This window comes from Anopheles stephensi, unplaced genomic scaffold, assembly GCF_013141755.1.
Source record: "Anopheles stephensi strain Indian unplaced genomic scaffold, UCI_ANSTEP_V1.0 ucontig35, whole genome shotgun sequence".
In the NCBI taxonomy this organism is placed as follows: Eukaryota; Metazoa; Arthropoda; class Insecta; order Diptera; family Culicidae; genus Anopheles; species Anopheles stephensi.
The window spans coordinates 34,740-60,386 of NW_023405291.1; the positions used below are offsets into that span (position 1 = coordinate 34,740).

A 25,647-nucleotide genomic window follows, 5' to 3' on the forward strand; every position below is an offset into this window, starting at 1 on the left:
CACTAGCCTCATAGCTTGACTGTCAATTTCAACGATCCACCCTCTGTTAAAGTCTAACAAGCTGGAACCAAGCGCTTAAACACCTGTGTCAAAGTTCGTTGCTCGAGACCATCATCTCTATCATATTTCTTCTTTTTGTCTCTTTGTCGCACAACCCTTTTTTATCACTTTTTCCCCTTTCACAACCGAAACGTGCGAGTGTGAAGAATGTTTACTAACTACATCTGCCGTTGTTTCATTTCAGTCGAGATGCAGCACAGTGCGGTCGTCTGCTGAGCCGAAATTAATAAGTCCATCGATGTCATCGGTCTATTCAGCCAGCGGACCTGCGTACCCTGGACCACAGCTGCACCACATCGTAAGCCTGATGGGCATATCATTTGGCGTTCTGTGCTCCGCATATCTATGACAACTGCTACTGCTGTTGATGCGATATTTCTCTGTATAACCCTTCTCGCTTCTCGTTGTAATTTCCACTGGGACCGGCATTCATTCGAGATGCGTCAAAATCGTGCCGAAAAGTCACCCTCGGCTCGTCATCGTTCCCGGGGAATGCACTTTGTCTCGTCGGCAAGCAGATGACAATATGCAACCGATCGGTAATGCGGCTGATACGGTGTTATTGTACCAGCTGGGGAGATATGTTTTTGATTGGAAAGTCCCAAATCCGGCCCACACATAGCTGGAACGGTGGACAATAGCAAGCGACGGTTTCGTACGTTTCCTAATTATCTAGCTTACTGGCATAGTCTCGAGAGGATTTAAACCGTTTGCTAGTGCTGTGGAATATGTTTGTAAGTAGACTACGATGTTTTTGAGGATACTACAATTATTTGTTTCGGATTCGAGTTTGTTTTTAAACTGTCTGGTGAATACGAGTTACTCAAATTTAGCAATGAAATTATCGTCTCTACCTTCGAACAGTTCATCGTTTAATTTATATGTGTTTGAAAGCATAGAACGTACTACGTTTGATGCGAGCAATTTTGTTCTGGAAGACACTTTAAATTCAATCATGTAATGAGTCGAAATTGTTTTATTTTTCACTTGGTGTCAATGCACATCAATAGGATATTTAAAAATAAGTCCGCTTCATTAAAGGACTATCACTTTTTTGTTCAAAACAGTGTCACACACACGTCTTTCAAGAAATACTTTTTCTTCCTTGGCACAACAACCTTGAAAGGTGTCGACAGGCCATTTATGGCTTTCTGTGACTTGTTTAACCCCGTTACCGTTGCCAGCCCCGTTTAACCGTAAAGCAGCCAGCTCTTCGTTCGGAGAGGCGGTCTAAAAAGGATTTGAATCACGGTCCTGCCGTGTGAACACAGGTGCCGCTGTCGCTCCTACCACCAAACCACCCTAAGTTAAAAATACATAGTTTACAATTAAAAACAAGCTTTGCATTCAAAACTTAAGATGAATTAAAAAAATCATTATTCCTCTTTTCATACAACAAAATTATATTAACAATGTAACAATGTTGAATGTAAATTGCTTGTCTAAGCTGCATGATGAACAGATTTCACAGCATAACAATGTACAAAATAAGTACAATACATACATTTTTTCATGAACGTGAAATGCCCAGAAATGTTTAGAAAAAATAAACGAGGATTTAAGTACTTTGGTGTTGCGTCCGTCAGCTGCATTGTTACGTGTCTTGACAGGTATTTTAACAAATGAATATTTTTCTTATTCTCCAACCACCTGGTGGATAGTAGATGGAGCTACATTTGTCTCGAAAGGTTTGTTAAGCCATACAAATTTTATTGTCTCTTATTTCATTTTTCTTTTCAAATGTGTAAAGATTCTTTTAAAAAACATATCTTGAACATTTTACCTGCGCATAAAAGTAAAGGAGACGCCTGGTGGTTGGTAGAAGCAACGAAAGGAAGCCACCTGGTGGATAGTAGATGAAGTAAAAAATATCCCTCCAAAAGTTTTGGCGAGCTTTTGTAAGCTACGAGTGCATTGCATCCTTTCATCCTGTTGTGGAAAGCTTTCACGAAAAGCTCATAAAACTTTAAGCTTCTTTACGCGTGAGGTTTGAGTTTTAGATTGTGAATAATATTGAAATTGTATTTCTCTGTTTATTTAATTATTATTCTTTAATACGAGTTTTTACCGTTTAGTAAAACTTTTGTGATAGAAAACTATTTTAAATTAAAAAAACGGGTATAAAAGTTACGAAACATTTCCATTACCGTTTCTCTGGTTCTACTTTGCTATCATCTGTCCATCTATGTTATTGCCACACCTTTACCAATTCTCCCCTCTTCTCTTCTGGACTGTGAACGCCACAAATCAAAACCACCTTCGGTCAGCAGATTTTATGCAAACCCTCCCTCTCACGGAAAGTAAAAAAGACCACTCTAACAGCGAACCGCTGATATACTTCCGCAGAACTTTCCGATTCGCTTCGCCCGTTAATTAGGTGATAATTGTTGCCAAATCGTTTACCGGTCAACTTTTCGACTGGCCTCAATCTTCTGCCCGTTTCGTTTTTCGTTAGGTTTTTTTTTTCTCTTTCTCTCTCTTTCTGCCTGATGCAGAGCAGATGAAGAAGTAAAAATCAGCAGAAATCTAAACAAACGACCAGCTTCGAAGGGAGGATGGGAAGAATGAACAAACAGTGCCGGTCCTGCCGATGGGTTTGCTTTCGCCCAGATGAGGTGAAAATAGACAGCGCTATTAAAATGAGAATGGAGCGCGTCGCGCCATGACGATTTGAGTTTGAAAGGGAAATGAGCTTGCTTTAAGTTCTTTTTTCTCTCCCTGTTTTTCCTTCGTTAGGCCTGTCTAATTTGCTTAAGTGGTACTTTTTTGTGGACGGTCGGGAGACAAAATCACAAGCAACCGTTCGAAGCATATGAATCAAAGTATTTTAATGTGGTAAAAATTATTTAAAGAGCCTTGTTTATTTTAAAATAAAATGTTTTCTAAATCAAAATTATTCTGTTCCACAAGCAAACAAATAATCTAAAAAATTGAGAATTAATTTTTTTCTTAATTAGATCGCTAAATTCTTAATGACTTTATTTTTTCCCGAATAAACTTCTATCAACTTTCTTAAAAAATAGTTCTGATTAACAAACACGTAAAGCTTCAAGTAAGTATTCGTTTCAAAATGTTTGTATCTCTATCACTTAACATAACCACAACACCGTCGGTTGGGTAGAATCAAAACAAAACAAAAATCCCAATGCCAGCGCATTCTTGTTAAGCGTTCTTGCCAACCCACAGTCCCAGACGGTAAACCACCCATGCTTCTAGGAGTCTTTTTATCAACGAAAAAACAAAACCTCCTCATTTCTATCACGGTTTTTATTTCTGTCGCAAAACAACGGTTAGTAATTGTCCATCAACCAGTTTCTTCTGCAAGGTATTATGTTTCTGCATGCATTTTCCGTTTTTCCTTCCGTTTCAAACCTCCTTACAACTCCACACTGCATCGCACGGTTTCAGTTATTTGAATTCACCATTATAAGTCACCGTTTTGGTCGTTCACTCACTCCAGGAATCTCGTTTGTTGTGTAAACATGCGAAAAATCGTAAACGGCACAAACGTCGCTTTCCGTCCGACTTTACCACCTTAACTTCCTTGTTTTTCCTCTTTCAACAGTTATTCTTGTGGCAGGGAAAACGCGCTGTAATAGCTCACAAGAACAATCCATAAGAAAATCGTTGAGGAGAGAGTGAGAAAGTTCTGTCAGTAACCAAGAAATTACGACTAGAGCAAGACAGATGAATCGACGAGCATTAGCTTGTGTAAGAGAGAACGAACGAATATACTTAGCCATCGAACGTGTTTTTTTTCCTCTCGCTTGTTCCAGCCAGCTGTCGATAAGTTCGTGGTGGTTACCCGGTTACCGTCGTCACCGCCGTTTCCGGCCGAGTGTCAAAAGCGGTGATTATGGTTTGATTTTCCCGCTTTACGTTTCGTCATCGATGGCACTATCGGCGGCGCCAACGCGAACGTAAAGTGTGGACAATTTTCCTTAGCACGCGACCAAACCAACACGCGTCGATGGGTGGGTGGGAGGAAGAAAATTGCTGCGTAAAGTCCGAACACGACACGAACCGGCACCCGAGTGGCAGCGTGCAAACGAACGCAACAAACAGTGACTTCGATTCGCGACCTAGCAACGAAGCAAAACCGGTGTGTGTTTCAGTTCCCGTTCCTTGGCTGGCCTTGCGCTCCAGAAACATCTCAAGCAGGTGGCGAAGGCAAGTTCGGGCAAAGCGCTACCGGCCGAGCAAATGGTGCTTGAGCAACCCAAACGAAAGGGATACCGAAAACTGGATGGTCGGTAACTTTCTTAAGCAGTTTATGTTTACGCTCGCTGCAGTTCGGTTTGGTCGCGCGGTTCGCCTTCTCCTGAAGACGCGGAGTGAAGTGATTTGGATAGGTAAACTTTTAAATTACAAACTTTTTATTCTAGCAACAAAAGTAAAATAATACAAGCTAAAGAACGAAAGAAAGAAATCGAAAAGCAGAAAGTGAAAATAAAATAAATGATATAACACTAAATCTATCAACAAGCCTGCAAGTTTTGTTGAAAATTCTCAAAGTGATGATGATTCTTATTCAAGTGAAGTGAATTGCATTCTGAAGTCTAATAAACGGTATTCGGTGATATGATAAACACTTCGATGGCGACGTTTTATGCAACTACGATGGATAAATGTTACAAAGCAACGCTGGTGGTGCTAATTGGAATAACAAGCTGTTATGCATTGCTGGATGTTTCAGGAAGTAAGTGAAAGTTAATGAGATCAGATAATATGCATTTGTCATAATTTCGGTATAATAAAAGGAATTGTTTTTTAATGAAAGTAATTTTTTATGGCTGAAGTAATTTGAAACAGATCATTCACTTTGTTCTCGTGCCATGAAGACAAATATCAAAAAGGCATTTTACTAAAAAGAATAAGATAGTATTATAATTCAACAACTCAACATCTCACTGTGCATGAGTCATTTTTAAAAAAAGTTTATTAGTATGCCCAGGAAAAGGCAAATGACTGGGAGGAAATGCCTTATTAATTTTTGTTTCTTGTTATTTTTTGTGAAATTGTTACTCGTCAGTATACGCGGTGTTGACTATACGGCGTCTTGCCGTCATTCTTTAATAATAAATTTAACAAAATGTTATTGTAGATAATATAAATGAAAAAACTATATTTTTTTTATATTGAGGGTTACTATGACGAAATGAACTATGATATCGTAAAGTTATGCCTCAATTTTGTAAACGTAAAATTCTGATATTTAGGGTGGATAACTTAAATTAAAATAAACTTATTCGATTAATTAGCATTAAATGACCGGTAATCGCAGGGATAAGTCAAATAATAGAGAGTTAAAGCCTTGTTAGTTTTGCAAATTTTTGTGATTTCTAAATACTTCGGCAGATGCGATGTTGACAATACAACGTCTAGCACTTACACCAAACATATAAATATTTCACTCATTTAAATACCCATGTACGACGGCATTTCGAAAGCAGCAGCTCAATGATTATCAAAAAGAATTAATGTAAATGTAACTGTCACTGCTGTATAATTTTATCAGCGTTTTGATTCATTGATTTGTAAGTAATTGTTCAACTTTTAACACGAATCACATGCTCTCAATTATTTGTCAAAAATAAAATGTCATAAAAGTCAGCCCAGGTGTATGAGAAGGCGTTTTGTTTGGGATTCGAACCCCAGCCGTGTCGTAAGATGACCGGCACGCCTATCGCCTATGCAAGAATATCAAATGTAAACCAAAACTAAGTCAGAAAAATTAATTTAAAAAAACTATTTATAACAGTGTGCTATCTGAAAATTTCTTGCAAACTTGCATTACAACTTGTATTTTAAAACAATCACAACAGCTCAAAGTTCATTTAAAAAAAATCCTTCCGTATTATTGATTTCATTCAATACCTAAAAACTGTTGCGTTTAAATTACATGCGGTATAGTTCATTCAGTTAATTCATTTTTCTACCATAAAAAAAAACATCGCTTTGTTAAGCATTATATTCGATTGTCAAAACTTCTCTGACCATTAGACGTTGTCCAATGCCTTACATCTTCAATTACAAATCGCTTCTAACAGAGCACCGATGTGACCCAGTGAAACACATTAAATACCGATGTAATTCACTCCTTTTTAGCTACAAAAAAATGCCCACTTGCATGACGATCCAACTAATTCAATAAACTTTTCCGAAAGCAATCTGCTTAATATCGTACACGCATCGCCAACGGCACTTTCATACTCTACTGTATGTGTATGTGTGTGTGTGTGTCGGAAGCGAAACTATCCTAGCGCAACATGATTCACTTAATGCCACCGTTTCAAACGAGTACGCTGTGTGAGCTGCCCTGTCCCGGCGGCGTAACACTGGTGTGGTGCTCTTTTGTGAGAAGATAACGAGTGAGCACACCTACCGCCAACGCCGGAAGCGATTTTGTGTCGGCAAACGGCAACACCACACGGAGTCGTCGGGAGGTCATGTGCGAGTGCAGTACGGGTTGTGTGTGTACTTGTTATTGAATCAAGCAGCCCACAACATTATGCGTGTTAAACATCTTGACTCTTGCCGTTGCCTCTTAGCGATCCAATCTTTACCCCATCCAACTCGAGTGCCACTTTACAGGGAGCCGGTGAGGTTTTCCATTGAATGGGAAGAATGTAGCAGTTGCAGCCCGGCTGAGCGTCGTGTTGTAACTAATCTCGAGAACCACCTGTAGCCCATCCCGTACCCGAACGCAGCCCGGTCATGCAACGGGCGCTAGAGGCGGACAAAAGGAATGCCAGGAATCACCTTCTTGACGGTTAGCCCAAACGTAGCCGCAGGATGCACCGAAACCACCGAAACCGCCCGAAAGCTCCGACGGCATAACAAAAGGCAGATGATACTAGCAGCGCCCATAGCGCCCCCGAAACCACCGCTCCACTGCCTTCTGCCACGGGAAGCTTTCTACGGAATTAGTTGTGTAATTACATAATTAGTTTTATTCCCTGTGTTTAATTAAAACTACAAGCGTTATGGTACGGTAGTACGGGAGGAAGACCGCACACCAGCCCATCGATTGATTATTCGCTGCATCTGCTTTCTTGCGCTGGGATGTCCCGGTGGAAATTGCAACAAAAACGGCGCTGCAGCGTGTAATGCATCAAACTAAGCTATTTCAAGCTCCAGGAAGTGCCAGCTGACAATAGTTGAGTAAATTGTGCACCACTTTCAAGCTGCTTTATACTATTTGCAGGAAGAATCAATATTATGACTCGTTTGCCGGAAAGGTTAGCGGGTTGGCTGTTTCCGTTAGCAATATTCCTGATTATTTGTTTCGCAATCGACAAAAAAGCATGTAAACATGCGTGACATTGTGAATTTTGCTGCCGAAAACAAACCTTAGCAAATCCCCTGTTTTTTTTTTTCAAAGGAAGGTATTCTTCGGTTAACAAGAAAACCCTCGATAGAAATGTAACGCATGTTGCCGATTTGTTTGCCTTCGGGGCTCGAAAGGGTTTTGGGCATGCCGTAGCGAACATAACGCGTCATGCATAAGTCGATGCAACGATTGAAAACAATCGTTTTTTTGCCTTTTTCTTCGCTTTCCTCTGTTATCATATTTACGTAGCTCTAAATAAACACATAATTTTGCCAGGCCTACCGCTTTGGAATTTCAAGAAGATTGAGCTATAAAATATTGATTGTTTATTTCTGATTTATTTTTTTCAAACGCGTATACGAATGAAACAGACTTGTTTGACAAAAAGTGTCAAACCAAGCAAGTTGAAAACAGAACTTTTGAAAGTTCTATTTATCCTTTTGTAAAAAAATAATGAAAACTACTAGTTTTAGTAAAGAATTGCAAAGTTCAAGCTTAAAAGTTTTTTAGAAAAATGTTTTTCTCTCTAATTTTGAATGTTTTTTTTCTGCATTTTGGTAACAAAAAAAAGTTAAATTTAATAAAAACAAAAGAAAACACACTTTGTTTATATTTGAAAAATAAAATAAGTTTGATGAAATTATAAAAAGTAAAACCAGTGTTAAGAAACATTTTAAGGAATAGAGTGGAACACATCATGATGGATAATAAAATAAGCTCACTTTTTTGTGATTTTGAATCCAACATTAAACAAATTATGACTATTTGTTTTCCATTTCGTAAACCAAGTCAGGGATTTCTTGACAGAAAAGAACAAGACTTATTACAATAATAATCAAAAAGTGAGCAACAAAGAAAGCAACATAAATCCGAAACTGATAATTAAATATAACAAAGTGCAAAATTTGCTCTATATCACTGTTTGACCGAATCCATCGCTTAAATAGGTTTAAAAAAAACGGTTTAAACATTGAAAATAAAAAAAGCCGTTTTTGGCAAGCTCTCCTTACTCTTTAATATTTAAATTCGATTATTAGCTCGGTTTATAAAAATTTTATTTAGAGCACAATTCATGGTTGTATTTTTTTTATTATTTTTAACAGTGCTTATTAATTATGATTTAATACAAGATAAGAACATGGTACGAATTTCTTAATATTGGCATATTTGTATGTGTGAAATAGACAAATAACGGGCCGAATAACTAACTTTGTTTAACCATATGAATCTTGGCTATGCTATTTTAATATTCATGATACCCAATTACTGGTTTTATGTTACAGTGTAAAATTTGGTGAAAACATTCCAGCGCTTTACGATAACTGATTTGCGGTGTAATCTCTGTAATAAAGCTTCCAATAGTTCTTCAAAGTTGTTATAAACTGCTTTGATAGGTTGCTTTAGCTAGTTTAGATCGAATAAGCCATATTTTTAAGAAATTCTTACTGAAATGAACATGAAAATATAAAAATGTTGTATATCACTAACCTGACCAACAACATCTTACCACACCTCTTAAGCTTTCCAATCCCACACAGTACAAGCCTACGCTGTAAAACCTCCCCTGAAATTCATTTGATTATCATAAAACCAGCGGATGTTTGACCTGTCACCGAAAAGTGAAGCTACCACAGCTCATAAATAGCACAGGAAAGGAAACACGCTACGAAAAAAAAGCTACACAAAAACGAAAAATAAAAGAAAAATCCTTTTAAAAACGAAACAATTCAAAGCTACCCCGAGAAGGTGACGCTTAAAACACCCAGCAATTAAAGCCATCAACCTGGCTGAACGGGCAAACGGAATACAAAATACACACAGAAATGTAAATTCGTGTCATGTTAAGCGGCGACAAATGGATCGTAGCCCTCACCATCTACACCGACGTGGGTATGAGGGTATGGGGGCGATGAATAGGTTTAAAATATCTGAGACAATGATACCCAGTTTAATGGGGGGGATGGACCTTCTTCTTCGCAGGGAGCTACATTTTCCTAATGTCATTTCAGATCCTACGCGATTAAAGCTTTACTTCGGCGAGGTTAAACGTATAAAAGAGGCAAAAAAAATAGTAATGGAGGAAGCTAAAAGGGAAAAAATAAGAAATAGCTGTATCAGAGTTTACCTAGAAACATTCAAATCGATAGTCAACGATCGAAAATTCTGAGCAAAGTGCGCCTCAGCTCGTGTTTTAAGCGTGTTCCAACAGTTAAAACGCGAATATTGTTGGATTTCATACGAATTCATACCATCTCTTTTAGGGTTTTCTGGCAGCACTGCCATTACATTGCGTTTGACGTTTCGAATGTCATTTTGCGGTATGTGTTAGTTCTGTCGCGCCAAAACTCTCCATAGAAAAGGTACAATAAAAGGCAGTTCCGATTGTACGCATAAACCAGCAGAGTGTTTTTCGTCAGAGCTTTTTCCGAAATTACAACAGGTTATGGGCCCAGTATTTGCCCAGCAGAGTGAAGAACGAAAAGTAAAGTTTTGCTGGAATAGAAAGGACAGTTCCCATGATGGGCCAGGACGGCATTAATTTCGACAAGTTGGACGGGCGGTCTAACTTCTCGACATGGGAGAAGAAAATGGCTGCATTTTTACGTACAAGAGATTTGTACAAGTGCGTTCTTCCAGCACCACAGACGGAAACAGACGAAGATAAGCTGTCGCGAGCTGCAGGATGGATCTTCCTTGCGTGTGAAGACCATATTACGCATCATTTCGGAAAGGATGACTCGCCGCTGCAAATATGGGAAGCGCTTCGAAAAACTTTTGCAGAAACCGGTCAAGGGCTACACCTACAGGCGGTGATGACACTTTCGCACACATACAGGGCCGATTGTGTTTCGAACGATGAATATGTGGGGCGAATGATGGAAGCCTGGAGACGCTGTACCGAAGTGGGCATTAAGTTTGAAGACAATATTGTGGCGTTGTTTATGATCGGAAATTTGGGACCGCAATACGAAGCTTTTCGGCAGAGCCTTATTGGAAGTGGCCAAACCATCACGGTAGATCGAGTAAAGGCAGGGCTTTTGGAATTGACTCCTCTCCAAAGCCAAGTTCCAGACACAGCATACTACAGTGGACCGCGACCGCATAAAGAACAATCACAAAAATACAAATCCCACATAAAGTGCCATAAATGTGGAAAAATGGGACACTATAAGAACAAGTGTCGAAGTGTTAGTGATAGATCGGGAGGTAGCAGCGGTATTAGTGGTAGTGTCAGTGGTGCAGACGCGAACAAAACAGCAGAAGCAAAGTACGCAAGCGCATTGTCTGCTAGTTTCGCAGAAATGTCCGGTGGATGGTACCTGGATAGCGGAGCATCTTGCCACATGACGTCGAGACGCGACATTCTCAGTGACTTTCGTGCTTCGGAGAAGCAAACAATCACTGTTGCCGACGACAGGAAGCTAAAGGTGGAAGGTTGTGGATCAGCCGTCGTAACGATTGGTGGGAAACAATTGCTTCTTAGAAACGTTTTGTTTGTTCCTCAACTTAAAGCTAATTTGATTTCGCTTGATGTGGCATCGCGCATGGGCCATCGGATTATTATTGAAAATGGCGTTTTGAAAGTGATCAAAAACAGTTGTGGATCCGTCCTGATTGAGACGCCGTCGAGTGGAGGTGTTTTCAAAATAGAAGCAAAGCACGTGAAATGTTTGCTTGTTAAGGACGACGGAGTAATCGAATGGCACAGGAAGATGGGTCACATGAGCTACCAAGGTTTGAATAACCTTAAGAAAGTGTGTAGTGACGTTCAATTCGAGGGTACGCAGGAAGACATTCGTGGTTGCATCAGCTGTGCTGAAGGAAAGCAGACCAGAGCGCCGTTTCGCAAGAAAGATGCCATCATCAAAACAACGAGGATTTTGGACCTAGTGCACACTGACGTTTGCGGACCAATGAGCACATCATTAGGTGGATCCAGGTATTTTGTTGTTTTTATTGACGATTTTTCTCGAAAAGTATTTGTTTACTTCTTGAAGGAAAAATCAGCAGTGGTTGAGACGTTCCGCAGGTTTAAGGCGGAAGTAGAAAACCAAACAGGCGTACATATAAAGCGGCTTCGATCGGACAACGGCACAGAGTTCGTGAACAAAGAAATGTTGGAGATTTGTCAGGCATCCGGAATCATCCACGAGAAGGCTCCGCCATACACACCAGAGCTGAACGGTGTATCTGAGCGGATGAATCGGACATTAATTGAACGAGCACGTTGCATGATATCGGATGGTAATCTTGATCGAGCACTTTGGGCTGAGGCTGTACAACACGCGGCGTTCATTGTAAACAGATCAGTGAATCGTTCCCTAGGAAATCGGTGTCCGGAAGAAATTTGGACGGGAGAGAAACCAGACCTCGCATCACTGAAGATTTTCGGAAATCCGGCAATGGTTCTTTTGCCCAAAGTAATGCGTAGAAAATGGGACCCGAAAGCAGTGGAAATGCAGTTCGTAGGTTATTCCGATAAAGTATTTCGATTCTATTGGCCGAAGACCAAACGAGTATACACCAGTAGGGATGCAACGTTTCTGCCTCAAACACCTATGAAGACTGGTTCTTTGTTTAAAGTAGATGAGGACGATGATGTTGAAAGTGGAACAACTTCAGTTGGGGCATGTAGTCGTAGAAAAACTGGAACAAAGACAGATTCCGTAATCAAGACCGAAACAGTAAATCAGCTTGATTCTTCTTGTGATGAGGAATATGAAGATGCCGAAGGCGCTGATAATCACGATTGCGGTGAAAATAGGATTGAAGATCAACCTATCTTAAGACGATCGCAGCGGACAGCTCGTCCTATCGTACGCGAAGATTTCGTCTCCTATTTCGCTAGAGATTGTAGCCCAGAGGATCCAAAAGATCGTGAAGATGCATTGAAGACGCATGATGCTCGATTCTGGGAAAGGGCAATGCAAGAAGAGTTGTCTTCATTTGAAAGCAATCAGAGCTGGACATTAGTGGATCTTCCACCGGGTCGTAAAGCCATAAGAACGAAATGGGTGTTTAAGAGAAAGCGCGCAGAAGACGGTAGCGTTTTGCGACATAAAGCGCGCCTGGTCGCCAAGGGATGTAGTCAAAAGTACGGCGTTGATTATGCTGAAACCTTTTCACCAGTTGTGCGTTATGGCTCGCTACGGTTATTGATCGCTATGGCTGCCCAAAAGGGTATGAATATTGACCAGATGGACGCAGTTACCGCGTACCTTCAAGGAAGGTTGAAGGAGGAAATCTACGTAATGCAGCCGGAAGGGTTCGAAGATGGCACGGGCAGAGTTTGCAAGCTGAACAAGGCAATGTATGGCCTTAAACAAAGCGGACGTTGCTGGAACAAATGCCTAGATGAAGCATTATTATCATTCGACCTAAGAAGATCTGCCGAAGACCCTTGCGTCTATTACAATACCGACAGTAGTTTGGTAGTTGCTATATATGTCGATGATATACTGATATTTTGGTCTGACGTAAAAGTACGTGATGAGCTCAAGGCTAAACTGTCGGAAACTTTCTTAATGAAAGATTTGGGTCGAGCTCGTACATGTGTAGGTATGACAATAACCTATGGTGACGATATGATCAGCATCGATCAGACCAAATACGCAACAGAGATAGTCCATCGCTTTGGCATGCAAGATTGTAAGCCAGTGTCTTCGCCGTGTGATGTTTCACACAAGTTAGCCGCAGCATCTGGAGATACTAATGATAACGTGCCGTATCGTGAAGCTGTTGGAGCTTTACTTTACCTGGTACAGGGTACCAGACCGGATTTGGCCTTTGCAGTCAGTAATGTTAGCCGCTACAACGATCGCCATGATAGTACACATTGGATTGCGGTGAAGAGAATTTTGAGATATCTCAAAGGGACCGTTGATTATAAGATCAGTTATCGTCGTGGATCGGGTGAATACATCAGCGGCTACGTCGACGCAGATTGGGCCAGCGAACGAGACGATTGCAGATCGTATTCTGGTTACGTCTTCAAGTTAGCAGAGGGAGCTGTGTCGTGGTCGTGTAAACGGCAGGCATCGGTCGCGGTTTCCAGCACTGAAGCGGAGTACATCGCAATGACTCATGCAACCAAGGAGGCGATTTGGTTGCTTCGCTTTATGAACCAATTCAAAAAGCAGAAGAGGATTGAGTTGTACTGTGACAATCAGAGTGCGATGGTAATGGCTAGTAGAGAAGCGTATAGTTCCCGTGCTAAGCACATTGATGTAAGCTATCATTTCATTCGTGAGCATGTATGTAGCGGTTTATTACATCTTCAATACGTTCCATCAGCAAATAATATCGCAGACGGGTTAACGAAGGGTGTGAACGGAATTAAAATGAAGTTTTGTGTAGAAGGATTCGGGATGTACGCTTCCTAGTGGATAAGGGACAGAAATGGTATGATCCGAGTTGGGGTGTTGGATTTCATACGAATTCATACCATCTCTTTTAGGGTTTTCTGGCAGCACTGCCATTACATTGCGTTTGACGTTTCGAATGTCATTTTGCGGTATGTGTTAGTTCTGTCGCGCCAAAACTCTCCATAGAAAAGGTACAATAAAAGGCAGTTCCGATTGTACGCATAAACCAGCAGAGTGTTTTTCGTCAGAGCTTTTTCCGAAATTACAACAAATATCCATCGTTTTTCTTGTAACAAAACTGGCCTATTTTCCACAAACACGAACAGATACCCCACTTTAACGTTTTATTACTTCGGTGTAAATGTCAACCTTACCACTTACCTTTTTATGTGCCTTAATCCACACTATAGAAGATAATCTGCCCCTATATTGCAGTAGTTCTTACCACGTCATTCCCACGCCCGTTACACACTTACAACACCATTCGCTACGTAGTAAATGTTATCATTTGGCATTTTCCATCTGGTTTCACATTTCTTCGGTTGCGCATGAGAAATTCTACCCCGAATCGGTATTTTACCCCTTTTTTTCTACCCGGCCCATTAGCGACGGCCAAGTCTTCGGTGTTGATGTGATGATTAGATCAAAGCCAACAGCAAACAGCTCGATTTTTAACTCAATTAAAAGCCGCCGGTTGCGTCAATAAACCATTTAATTAGAAAATCACCAAACTCATTGGCAAATACCGACGCAAACGGCAAAAAGCACACGGTTCGTGAGCCTTTTCGTGAGCCCAACCTACCCATTCCGAGGGTATCGATTTAGCGATTAACTGTAATTGGTTCGCGCAGGGTGTATGCTTTCTGGCGAACACGGTGAGCGCATGGTGGTGGACCAGGCACCAGTCAACCGTTCCGAGCCATCCGAATTCCGAACACTCGACGGCTCGAAATCGTCGTAACTCAAGCACATGGCAACGGTTTGGCTGTTAGGAATCTGATGTATTCTGCCTATGCCCACACTGAGCCACTGAGCTGATTGGTGAAACTATGCTGCCGCAATACGCAAAAGGGAAAACATAAAACATAATAACGAAACACGCGCATGCACACACACACACAAGCAGCAGGCACAACAACAAAAAATGAAAATTTACAACTTCAATTAACGCTAATAATCCGGAAGCAGTTTATAGCTCAATTTTCTTCCACCCGGTATGGATTCCTTTTCGCCGGCATAATCCTTCCGCTGCTTCTCTGTCTAAACGAACATGGTCAGAACGGTTTGGTTTGGAAACTTCGCCTTGAAAATCGAAGTCAGCAGGACTGATAATCCACCGACTCTAAAGGTTAGCTCGCAGGTTAGCCATTGGTGTCGAAATGGACAGGCGAGTAGTAGTTGCTCAGGAGGCTCACGATAGAATGTGGTTCGTGCACAATTTATTAAAGACAATTTTCTCCATTTTTTAACGACAATAGGGCCAGCACATTCAGTCGATCATTTAATATAATTACGATAAACTATGTATCTAGGCCAAGAAGATCAGCCAACAACGTATTCAACATGAACAATCTTGTTTCTAGTACTAGAACTCTCGGCTAATAAATCACAGCACAGGAAGCCAGTTACATATGCCGCAATATGCAACATCTAAGCGAAAGAGAAATAGCTATGCGAAGTTATTACAAACGGAAGACTCTTCACGATTTCTTGAGGCTCTTTGTTTGACAGATTGCTCGCGGTTGCGCTGCCCTTTTCATATACTCAACTTGGGTTATTGCCTCTTTCATGGAGTATCGTAGCCAAAGGCACAGATTCAATATCATTAGGAAGCCCATCTTCAAGCTACATCCTTAGCGGTTGTGTTGTTTGAATCAGATTACAAACCATGCCAAAGGATTGAGTTCAAATATTTGGGGATTGATTGAAAGATGTTTCTTTGACGACATGTTTGCTTTTATTATTGCTTAAAGATTTTAGTGGGAAGCTCCGGTGGCCGAGGCGACAGCGGCTTTTCACACAGCGGGACCGGGGTTCAAATACCATCAAGAACGTCTCCCCGCACGCAGAGCTGATTACTTGACGACCGGGGGAAAATCAAGTCACAGAAAGCGAGAAATGACAGTCCGAGACTGCTCGAGGCTGTAGTTCTAATGAAGATCAAAGATTTCAGTAACTTTCATAAACGTTCAGTAACTTACAGAGTAAAGTTTACCACCAAATAGCCTTCGAGTACCTGGTTTAAATAATAACTTTGATCTCGTAAGTCAAAACTAACATTGCAATATCACTTAAACATCACTCAAAATTCAAATATTTCTTCAGCTCCTACTTAGTCCCTGTTCTCGCAGTTCTTTCATCGTCAAACTCTCTAAACTCAAACAAATTTTGCTTCAAGAAAACAGTTTCAAGCGTAAAACTTTCACTTGACCAGTTCGCCTCCCGGAAGCTTCGACACGAAATGTGACGGTGTCAATCTTTCAACCAGGTCTTGTACGGCTTTGAAGCAAACCCTTGACCGACTCGGTTCGATGTGACCCTTGCCGCTCAAAAACGGTTCAAATGACCGCCGTCTAGGCGCAATGATTAACGGCGGGAAGGTATTATTATTCCCAAATTAGACGTGATTATGGGAATTTGCAATTGATTTTCCAGCGACGACTCTTACGAGCTCCGTGTCGTGGCATCGGTGTATGGAGTCAAAAAGTCAATACCGGCCACATGACACATGAATGGCCGCTAGCTGGATGCCGGTTTTGCATACCGCTTTTTACGGTGCTGGTGTTAAGGGTGCAAACGGCGTTCCGTATGCGTTCTGGTTGGTAGTGGACCGCCGAAGGTTCGTGTCTTGGTTAAGTACGAGCGGAAGTCTTGTAGCCCTCCCGGCGTCAAACCCGAACCGGAACTGCCACCGTTAGCGAACGCTTCAACAAGACAAGACGGTAATTCTTCGGCCGGTGGCCGTTTTCTGTTGTAGGGTTCGCTGTGTTGGTGAGTGTTTACCTAATAATGACGTCGATGATGATGATAGGATAGGAGAGCGAAACATAAACACAAGAAATGGATAACCCTTAAAGGTATAGCGTAGCAATAAGGACGGGTCGTTTCTCATAAAATAACTACATTCTATAGCAAATAATAAAAAGGATACAGACGAAGCGTGTTGAAACAAATAAAAGTATGTAGCATTCAAAATATTTCTAGAACCTGTACTCAGGTATTATTAGTAGTATTAGCTTCTGATACATGAACTCCGAAATACGCCAAACAGTTTTAGGACATTAAAAGTATTTTAATGCCACTGAGCGCAAACATCACATCTTTATTTTTCAGCGAATAAGTCACGTCAGAGTTCAGATGGGCTAGCCATAAAATAAGAACCTGATGACTCAGCCCACAAAGTTTTTTTTAAAGGTATTCTACTCGAAATAATTCAGATAAGACCGATACAGTTTTCTTAATTAATCTAACTGAGATGGAGTGATAGGGTTAGTATGTCTTCAATAATAACCTGAATGGTGAATTAAATTACGGTGGCGTTCGAACGTGAATACAGTATTAGGAACTCAGCAGTATACCGGCATCACAAAGCAGTTTTAATGAGACCGTCGAACAGGACACATCTCTGCCTTCAGTTAATCTTCAAATAATCTTCCGTTATCCCGCCTGTGCTCTTCAGTCTTTTTGTTCCTTTGCACCCTTATTACAGCAGCAGTGAGGATAATTGTTGAAACAGTCGGAATCCAGCGTCAAAGACATCTCCCATATTACAGCACTGAACTATCAAGGGTTACAAAACGGAGAAAAGCTGCCCTATGTTTAGCGTGCAGTTCGACTTTTTACCGCCCAACACCCGCCAGGAAGACGATGATGAGGGCTAATGTGACGTAAACACTGCATAAACACTTCTTGGAGAAAATTTGCTCCGACGTGGACTTTCTCCACCGGCGAGTACATTGAGCATTCGAACTCCCAGATAGTGGATGCACTGTTTCAACGCAAACTTTATCAAACCTTCAAACTTTTGCATCTTAGCAAAAGTGCACGCTTGCAGTAAACTTACTCACAGGAAAACGAACTTATGACCTTTAGTGAACAAGAAAGCCAACCTTGTGATGCTTTTGGTGGAGATTCTTCGCACAAAAAAACCCACCTTGTGGGTCATTTCTTCTTGCTCAGCTCTCCATTCGTCTGCTATCTGCGGTGCGCGAAAATATGCGGAAGTATGTTTAACTGCTGACAAAACAAACCAACGCCAACGGAAACTCGACCTACCGACCGGCGCACCGGGGCTAACTAATTTTCCCACCCGTTGAGCAATTTGTTAGCCGAATCGCCCCCCGCGTGCTATGGCGATAGTGGAGTTTCACTGGCTGCCCCGCGGGGGAAGTGAAAACCGGCAAATAAACAAACGAATAAAAACCGCCAAACCTCGTGCGGGCTGCAGTTAAACTTATGGCTGGAAATGAGTAATTTTCTCATCCCCTTTTCCATCATTATTTTCCGTGTTTGACAATTAGCAAACCACAAATAGTCACAACAATGCTTAAGCACTGCCCAAACAACCAAAGACTACAAAGCCACGTGAGGGAAAAACAAGAAAGAAGTGGAGAAGGAAACGCGGTATGGCCAAAAAGAAAATGAGTGTTAAATCTGCCCCTAGCATGCAATAAAATTATTTACACCACAAGCCAAAGTGGGCTTTCGGGGCGGGAATAGTGGAGTTGTGACAGAACTTTCGTTGCTTTCGGGTTGTTTCACTGCTGTCTCCGTTTGGCTTTTCCTTCCTTTCGTACAAACCGAATGGTTTGATTTTCTCTTGAAAAATGTTAAAAAAACAAACGTGTAGAACGTAACGAAATGGAACGACCGAAAGCAATCGCATTTCTCGTTCTCCTTCTCACTCTCTCTCGCTCTCTCTCTCTCTCTCTCTCTCTCTCTCTCTCTCTTACTGCTGTATCGCGAGGTGACAAATAAAAGCGAAATCAAATACAAATTATGTCATTACTAATTTATTATTCTAATTTCACCCATTTTCGCTTCACCGGGTTAATGTTTGGTTTGCTTTGCTACGGTCCCACTTCGTCTTGTTTGCGCCTCGAGCTGAAGGGGTTCTCCAAACTATTGCCATCAAATGCTTCTTTGAAGGAAAGAACACCGAAAAGAACACTACCGGAGGAAATGGGAAATATCGGCAGTAAATTTCCCATTTTCTGACGCGTCAGAGGCCGTAAGGTGAGGACATATTGTGATAGGCACAATAGGCCTTGGCTCTTCGATACTAACGAATAGATTTAAGAATGATTTTTTAGGCATATTTTTATAAAATACAATTTGTAGTCCAACTGTATCACAAGCAGCTGCCTAACTTAGGATGACAGCAAACAGTTTTCAAACGGATTCATCCTGCAAAGCGAACGATAAAGACTCCCCGCTGTAAGTTTATCAAAATATTTTCACCACATCTTTCACCATCTGACCGCTGACTGCTTGCCGTCAGAAAATATGATTATCCCGTTCCCGCTAGGGATTAAGCAAAAGATGGCATAAAAGTAGCACTCACTGGCAGAACAATAGGCAATTGCACGCAACCCAAAAAGATAGCAAAGTTCTGAGCAGTGAATCGTAGCTGACAGCAAAAAAAGGCAGGCAAACAAACAAAAGGGATTAGATGCTTTTCATAGACCAAGTGCGTACCGGTGGACTACTTAGGGTGACTTTTTTATTTTCTTCTGGGAGCGTTTTCTTGTTCGATATGCGTAGCAGAAGGATACTTCTCACACCGACGGTTGGTGGTTTAGTCTGTAAAGTTTCTTATCTGCAGCGGCGACCGGTACGGTCACGGTCGCGTATTTTTAATTGTGATCGAGGGATCGATGAGATGACAATTGCACCATTGTTCGTGTAGTCGCAACCTTTCGCTGGGCTTGATGTGGACTTACAATCGACAAAAAGTAAGAAAAGAGGATTCTTAAGAAAATTCGACTTTATTGACTTTAGGGAGAGAATCTTACCAAGAAAATGATGGAATTTTTTTAATTTCTCTACATAAATCCTGAAAAATTTAAACATATTCAATTTTTATGTATTTGTTAGTTTAAAAAATACAGTTTTTTGCGCAAATATTTTCAAAATAAAAAAGAAATATATCAAAAAATAAAAAAGAGGTTGTATTTTTCATTATGATTGAGCTAGTATTGATTGCTTGAGTAGTTATAATTGATTCAGCTTTAATGCTAAATAGGACAGGATTTTCAAAAACAATCTTAAAACATATAAGAAAAGAAAAGAATATTGAATGTAGTAAATAAGAAAAACACATCAGAATACTACTGAACTATTTGACTTATTTAATTGAACATTGAATATAAATTAAATCAGCACATTTACTCTGAAAATTTCATCAAACTCCATTTGAAATGTACAACACACACCTTATTAAACTACCAATAGATTTAACCTAATCGTTGTAAAAGCTACCAGGACCGCACAATACGCTAGTCAGCAATGGTGTTGAACTTCAGTCAAGAATGTCAGAATTGATAGGCCAAGTCTTCTATAAAGATGAAGTAGCATATGTATTCATTTTATTTGTACATCATCCTCATTATATTGACGATTTACTCCCTCAAACAATTTGATTGAATCCCACTTCCAAATGAGCAAATTAACCACAATGCCGCCGGTAAAATTTTTGCTTATACCAACGGACCATATTCAATCTACACTTTATCTCCACAACACCTCAATGACCCAAAGAAGCACACGTCAGCAATCATAAATCAATACCACAGAAACCGAACCGAACCAGCAGTGCCATCGAGAAACGTTGTCCACACTCACATTTCTGGCGCCGTATCCATATGGACACACGGACATGGTTACGAAGTTTGCAAAAGTTTGCCACTCAACAGCGCGTCCCGGTTCGACCATTCCGTTTCCCCGGTAGAATCTTATTGACGCGAACAGAACGTTTAGCTTACATCCACAGCCACAGAAACTTTGTTTACCCCGACTTAGGCAACCGGTTGTTGCGACTGTAACACTGTACAACCGAGGCTCGATGTAGTTGGACTTCTATCCCCTGATTAAACCCAACTCCCATCAAACAACGGTGCAATATGCACTTTATCGTGTGAGTGTGTGTTAAACGCCACTAATACTAGCCTTATGATAAATGCACCATTCGCAGCCAAACATGCATTATGGCAGCGTTCGTCGTCACATGCGATCACCATCGACTACCCCCATCCTCCCAGCCCGGTGCTTCTTGGCATAGTTTGTAGAAAAGTTTTACTCCCCACAGCAAACTTCCAACAATCGAACCTGCTGTTTGTCCGCGGAAAACCTCATCCGCTCGTAATGGCGGTTTAAGTAAACAGTCACATAATCAGGTTGCACTCGCATCCACCGAGCCAATCGGACCGTTGTTGTTGTTCAACAACTTCTCGGGCAACGTCTTCGTTCACTGCAAGATGTATGTGATTGTAAAGTAATAATAACAGCTTCAGCACACTCCACCATCGATTACGATTCCAGAATAACTTAATTGACCACAAAACTTTTCATTCGCTAACTGTTTCATCACTCTTCTCGTTTTCCCACTCACCAACCCTTCAAACGCTGGATGCCGGCCGTGCAGTTGATCCGAAATTTAGTGCACCGATAGCGAACGTAACCGTACCGGTGGGACGCGAAGGAGTGATGACGTGTACGGTGCATGATTTGTACAAATACAAGGTAATTGGCTGGTCACGTTTCCGGTTTCCGTTGCTCCATTCGTACCGTACCATTTCCGGCACATATTAGCGCAAATGGGTAAATGGAGCAACGGGTTTCACGGTCACCAGCATCATTAGATCGAAAAGTGCGCTAATGTGCAATAATGAGTCTTTACTTCCGATTTTCATTTTGCCCCTTACTTTCCATCACTAGGTCGCCTGGTTACGGGTGGATACGCAGACGATTTTAACAATCGAAACACTCGTGATAACGAAAAGCGAGAGGATAGCGATCACGCACACGGAGCAACGGATCTGGCAGCTCAGGATCAAAGACATACGCGAGTCGGACAAGGGTTGGTACATGTGCCAGATCAATACGGACCCGATGAAGAGCCAGATGGGGTACTTGAATGTAGTCGGTAAGAGTTAACTGTGTGACAAATTAATTATTAATTGCCTTTTTGTACTCCAATCATAACTTTGTACAATCTGAATAGATAATAGGTAAGAACAATATGATAGCCTGAAAAGTCTAGGTCATTAGAAGAGTATTTGGTGATTTGAACCTTACAAAAAAGTACACATTCCAACATATCAATGCATAACTGTATATATTTTTCACTGCTTTGATCATCGATGGTCCAAATCAATTGTTGACACTTCAATATGTCGTCTGTTCATGTAAATATGTTGGGAGCATTACTCGAAGTTATGGAAAACTAAGTGATACACCAGTTTTGGTCCATGTACGATTCTTCTAGATGATACCTCAAACCTAGACAATAGACCTCTAATTATACTTTTGATTGTAAACTACTCTCCTTATGCAACGACAAAACAAAATTAGCAAACTAATAATCTGCTCATTAAACCCTCCAAGCAATTAGTATATTCATTAGAGAGCGATAGTTTTTGTTTCTTGCAGTCCCTTTTCTTGATTTCAAATGCTTCGTTTGCTACCGAAAGACAGCCACTTTAACCCGGTCCCCCAACTGTTCTGCTTCTTTAAAACGTGACTCCAGCCAGCGCAAGACTGATCGAGCGCTGCAGCGCACTAGTCAACAACACCTTCTATTGCCACCAGGCACGAAAACCACCAAGTTTCACTACAAACGCCACCAAGTCGTTTGAAGTTCAACTTTCGTTCGACTCAATGTGTAAAACCGTCTGCGACGTAACGTTACCCTTTTATTCTACCACAACCACAACGTTCCCAGGCCCGACCCGTCACCCCAATGGAGTCCACGAACCGAGAGTTTTCAAATCGGGTGATGGAAATCACGTTTTGTGAAAACAGGACAAACGCATCCGGCTTCAAACGCACTCCCTGTCTCACTTCCATCCAAGACTCCTTTGCGGACGCACAATTAATCGTTTATTTGCTTATAGTGGTGCTTCTTGATTTCATGCCATATAGCCCTATGAAATAGTGCCGCAGCAGTGAACTCGTACTCGTAGGACAATGCGCACAAATTCCAGCTTTCCCACACATCCTTACGTGCTGCGTCCAGGGGGGGGGGGGGGAAGGGTCTCCAGGGCTAACGACTTCTACAATGTGACCCGGGTCAGAGGTTTCCCCGAATCGTACTGTTTTCATTGACACAGTGGATGGTAAAAGTGATGAAATTGCGTGCAAATACTTTCACTTTCATCACCATTTGAACCACCCGGGTTTGGACGCTTCGGAAGACCTACCGAAAACAGTGCAAGGCGAGCGTAAATGGTTATGATGAAAATTTAAACACCTGCTGAAGGAAACACTCCGACACACACGCACACACACACACACACACACACACACACAGGCTTCTGCTCCCCCTCAGTCACGGTATGGGGTTAGAAAGGATGGGGTATGGGGATAGAAAGGGGAAGGAAAAAGTTTTATGGAGATTTTTATGACCTTCTTGAGCGAGTGTTGACTTAACGAGGCTTCCCATTGCCTCGGTACTTACCCGGGTGTAAGCACTAAGTGGAGCGGTCGCCCTCACTCCCGAAGACAAAACCAAGCTGCTGACCATTCCAGTGCATTGAGTCACACCTAGTGGCTGTGCGTTCTTCGCTAGGCTGTTTACGATAAATTATTATCCTATCTGCAAACACGCAAACATAAGATTAAAGATTTTTCGACGGCATAAGTGTTGTTTTTATTCCGCAGGGTTTGGAGTGCCACATTTGATTTCATATGCCAATGAGCGACCGAGCGCATTACAGGTATCGAGGGACAGTTTTCCTCTCGACTTCTTATGGTAATAACAGGTTAAAGCATTTTTTGGGGGGAATATTAATCGTCCCATCTACATGCGGGGAAGATGTGATACAGTTTGGCCAACTAAGACCTTACCAAAGCATGTCACAAGGCTACAGTTTATGTATTCGAGACTACGATTAAGGATTAACGATTTTAGTGATTCAAGCGCAAACGACGAAGGAAGCATTTTGTTCCTGCGAAGAATTAGTTACTTATCACTAAAACATACATCGCTTTCACTTTACGCGCCACATAAAACGATGATGGTGAATCGATAATTGTTGTTTACAACTTTGCTTTGATTCCAATAATGTCTCTCTCACGCTCTCTCTCTCTCTCCCTCCTTGCAGTGCCACCAGACATTTTGGACTATCCCACCAGCCAGGACATGGTGGTGCTGGAGGGTACCAACGTAACGCTTACCTGTGCCGCAACGGGCGTCCCCGAGCCGACGGTCACCTGGAAGCGAGAAGGGGAGAAATCTGTCACATCCGTGGAGAATTCCGGAAGTATGTATTATTCATTTTCGACCACCCAGCTCCTAATAATAACTTAATCATCATTCGTGCATAGTAACGAGCCACGATGGAGCGATGCTGCACATCTACCAAATCGAGCGGCACAACGCCGGTTCCTATCACTGTATCGCATCAAACGGCGTGCCACCGACGGTCAGCAAACGAATTATCGTAACAGTCAACTGTGCGTACATGCAACCCGGCCAAGATACGAATCTCACTCTTACCAGCCGTAATTCGCTTCCATTTTCAATTTCAGTCCAACCGATTATACGAATACCGACGCGCCAGTACTACGCCGAGCTGGGCGGCCGGGTCATTCTCGAGTGCCACAGCGAAGCCCAACCGAACTCCATCAACTACTGGATGAAGGGCAAGGGAGAAATCATCCTCCAGGGTGGCACGTACGACTCCACGCTCGAGGATCACGTGTTCAAGGTGACGATGAAAATCACCATTCGGCTCGAGAAGGTGTCCGACTTCGGTGTGTACAAATGTGTGGCCAAAAACTCCCTCGGCACCACGGAGGAGTCGGTGAAAGTGTACCGCAAGACCTGTGAGTAAAATCTACCCCCGAGTTTGACACTTAATGTACGCAAGATGCTAAACACACTCTCGATATCTTCCCATCTTTTCATCGCAACAAAGCCAAAACGAACAAACAGGTGGAGAATCAGGTCATTCAGCAGTCGAACTATCTCGGGTCGACGACGTACGTCAAGAACTATACCGATAATAAAATCAACGATATTCTGCTAACCGCATCGGCCGCTTCTTCCAGCGGGGCCAGCATTTCCGGTGATTGGCTAGCGATGGTTCTCGCTGCTGTCGCGGTGAGAGTTTTATGATAAGGCACCGTATTGCTACTTCTCCCGACTGCAGGGAGCATTAACAAATGTTATACGAATTACAAATTGCATATGTGCATATAGCGGTATTACTATGTTAGCAGCGAATGTATCACTGTTTCCCCTGGGCAAATGTACATTGTTCTCCTGTTGTACGAACAGCAATAAATGGCAGTAAAACCTATCGTCCATATTTAAGGAAAAGGAGAATCGTGTTTGGGAAGAATTTCATACAAGTGAAAGAAATCAACAATCATTCTTCGTTAACTAACTCATAAGCTTTAATTTAACGTCCAAAGAAGTGAGCAATAAGATTACGCAGATTATTTAAATGTATTAAAATGCATAAAAATGCAACAAGAATTCATGCCAGAACAAAGTGAGTAGCCACGAATTCATTTAATTTGTAGTATAATATTGTACTTTTCAATGCAAATCACCCATTTTTCTTTTTAACATTACACATCCACTCAGCACAGTCTTGATTTCAACGGAATTCTTTACCGTTACTTCAAAATTTTGATACTGTAGCCTGGTGTTGTATCCTCAAT

At 41.6% G+C, this 25,647-nt stretch overlaps 1 protein-coding gene across 5 annotated transcripts; it reads left to right on the top strand.

Annotated features, from left to right (window-relative positions):
- The first annotated feature begins 339 nt into the window (after positions 1–339).
- On the top strand, positions 340–25,280 carry LOC118516600 (opioid-binding protein/cell adhesion molecule homolog). 5 transcript variants are annotated; one of them, XM_036062569.1, is made up of 8 exons: positions 4,342–4,412; positions 4,597–4,759; positions 21,401–21,498; positions 21,694–21,901; positions 24,081–24,239; positions 24,304–24,432; positions 24,508–24,804; positions 24,897–25,280. In XM_036062569.1, exons 2-8 carry the CDS (start codon positions 4,642–4,644, stop codon positions 25,094–25,096), a joined length of 1,209 nt encoding a protein of 402 aa, XP_035918462.1. In that variant the 5' UTR covers positions 4,342–4,412; positions 4,597–4,641; the 3' UTR covers positions 25,097–25,280. The 5 variants fall into 5 exon arrangements, with proteins under 5 accessions (XP_035918465.1, XP_035918463.1, XP_035918464.1 ...); XM_036062572.1 differs by lacking the exons at positions 4,342–4,412; positions 4,597–4,759 and adding an exon at positions 340–358; XM_036062570.1 differs by lacking the exon at positions 4,597–4,759 and having other exon boundaries at positions 4,254–4,412.
- The last annotated feature ends 367 nt before the right edge of the window (positions 25,281–25,647 follow it).

Bases quoted from the DNA above. Each gene is read 5' to 3' on its own strand.
- LOC118516600 (XM_036062571.1), top strand. From the start codon at position 4,642: ATGATAAACACTTCGATGGCGACGTTTTATGCAACTACGATGGATAAA. The intron at 21,902-24,080 runs GTAAGAGTTAAC...CCCTCCTTGCAG, and splicing joins GGGGTACTTGAATGTAGTCG to TGCCACCAGACATTTTGGAC. The intron at 24,805-24,896 runs GTGAGTAAAATC...ATCGCAACAAAG, and splicing joins GAAAGTGTACCGCAAGACCT to CCAAAACGAACAAACAGGTG.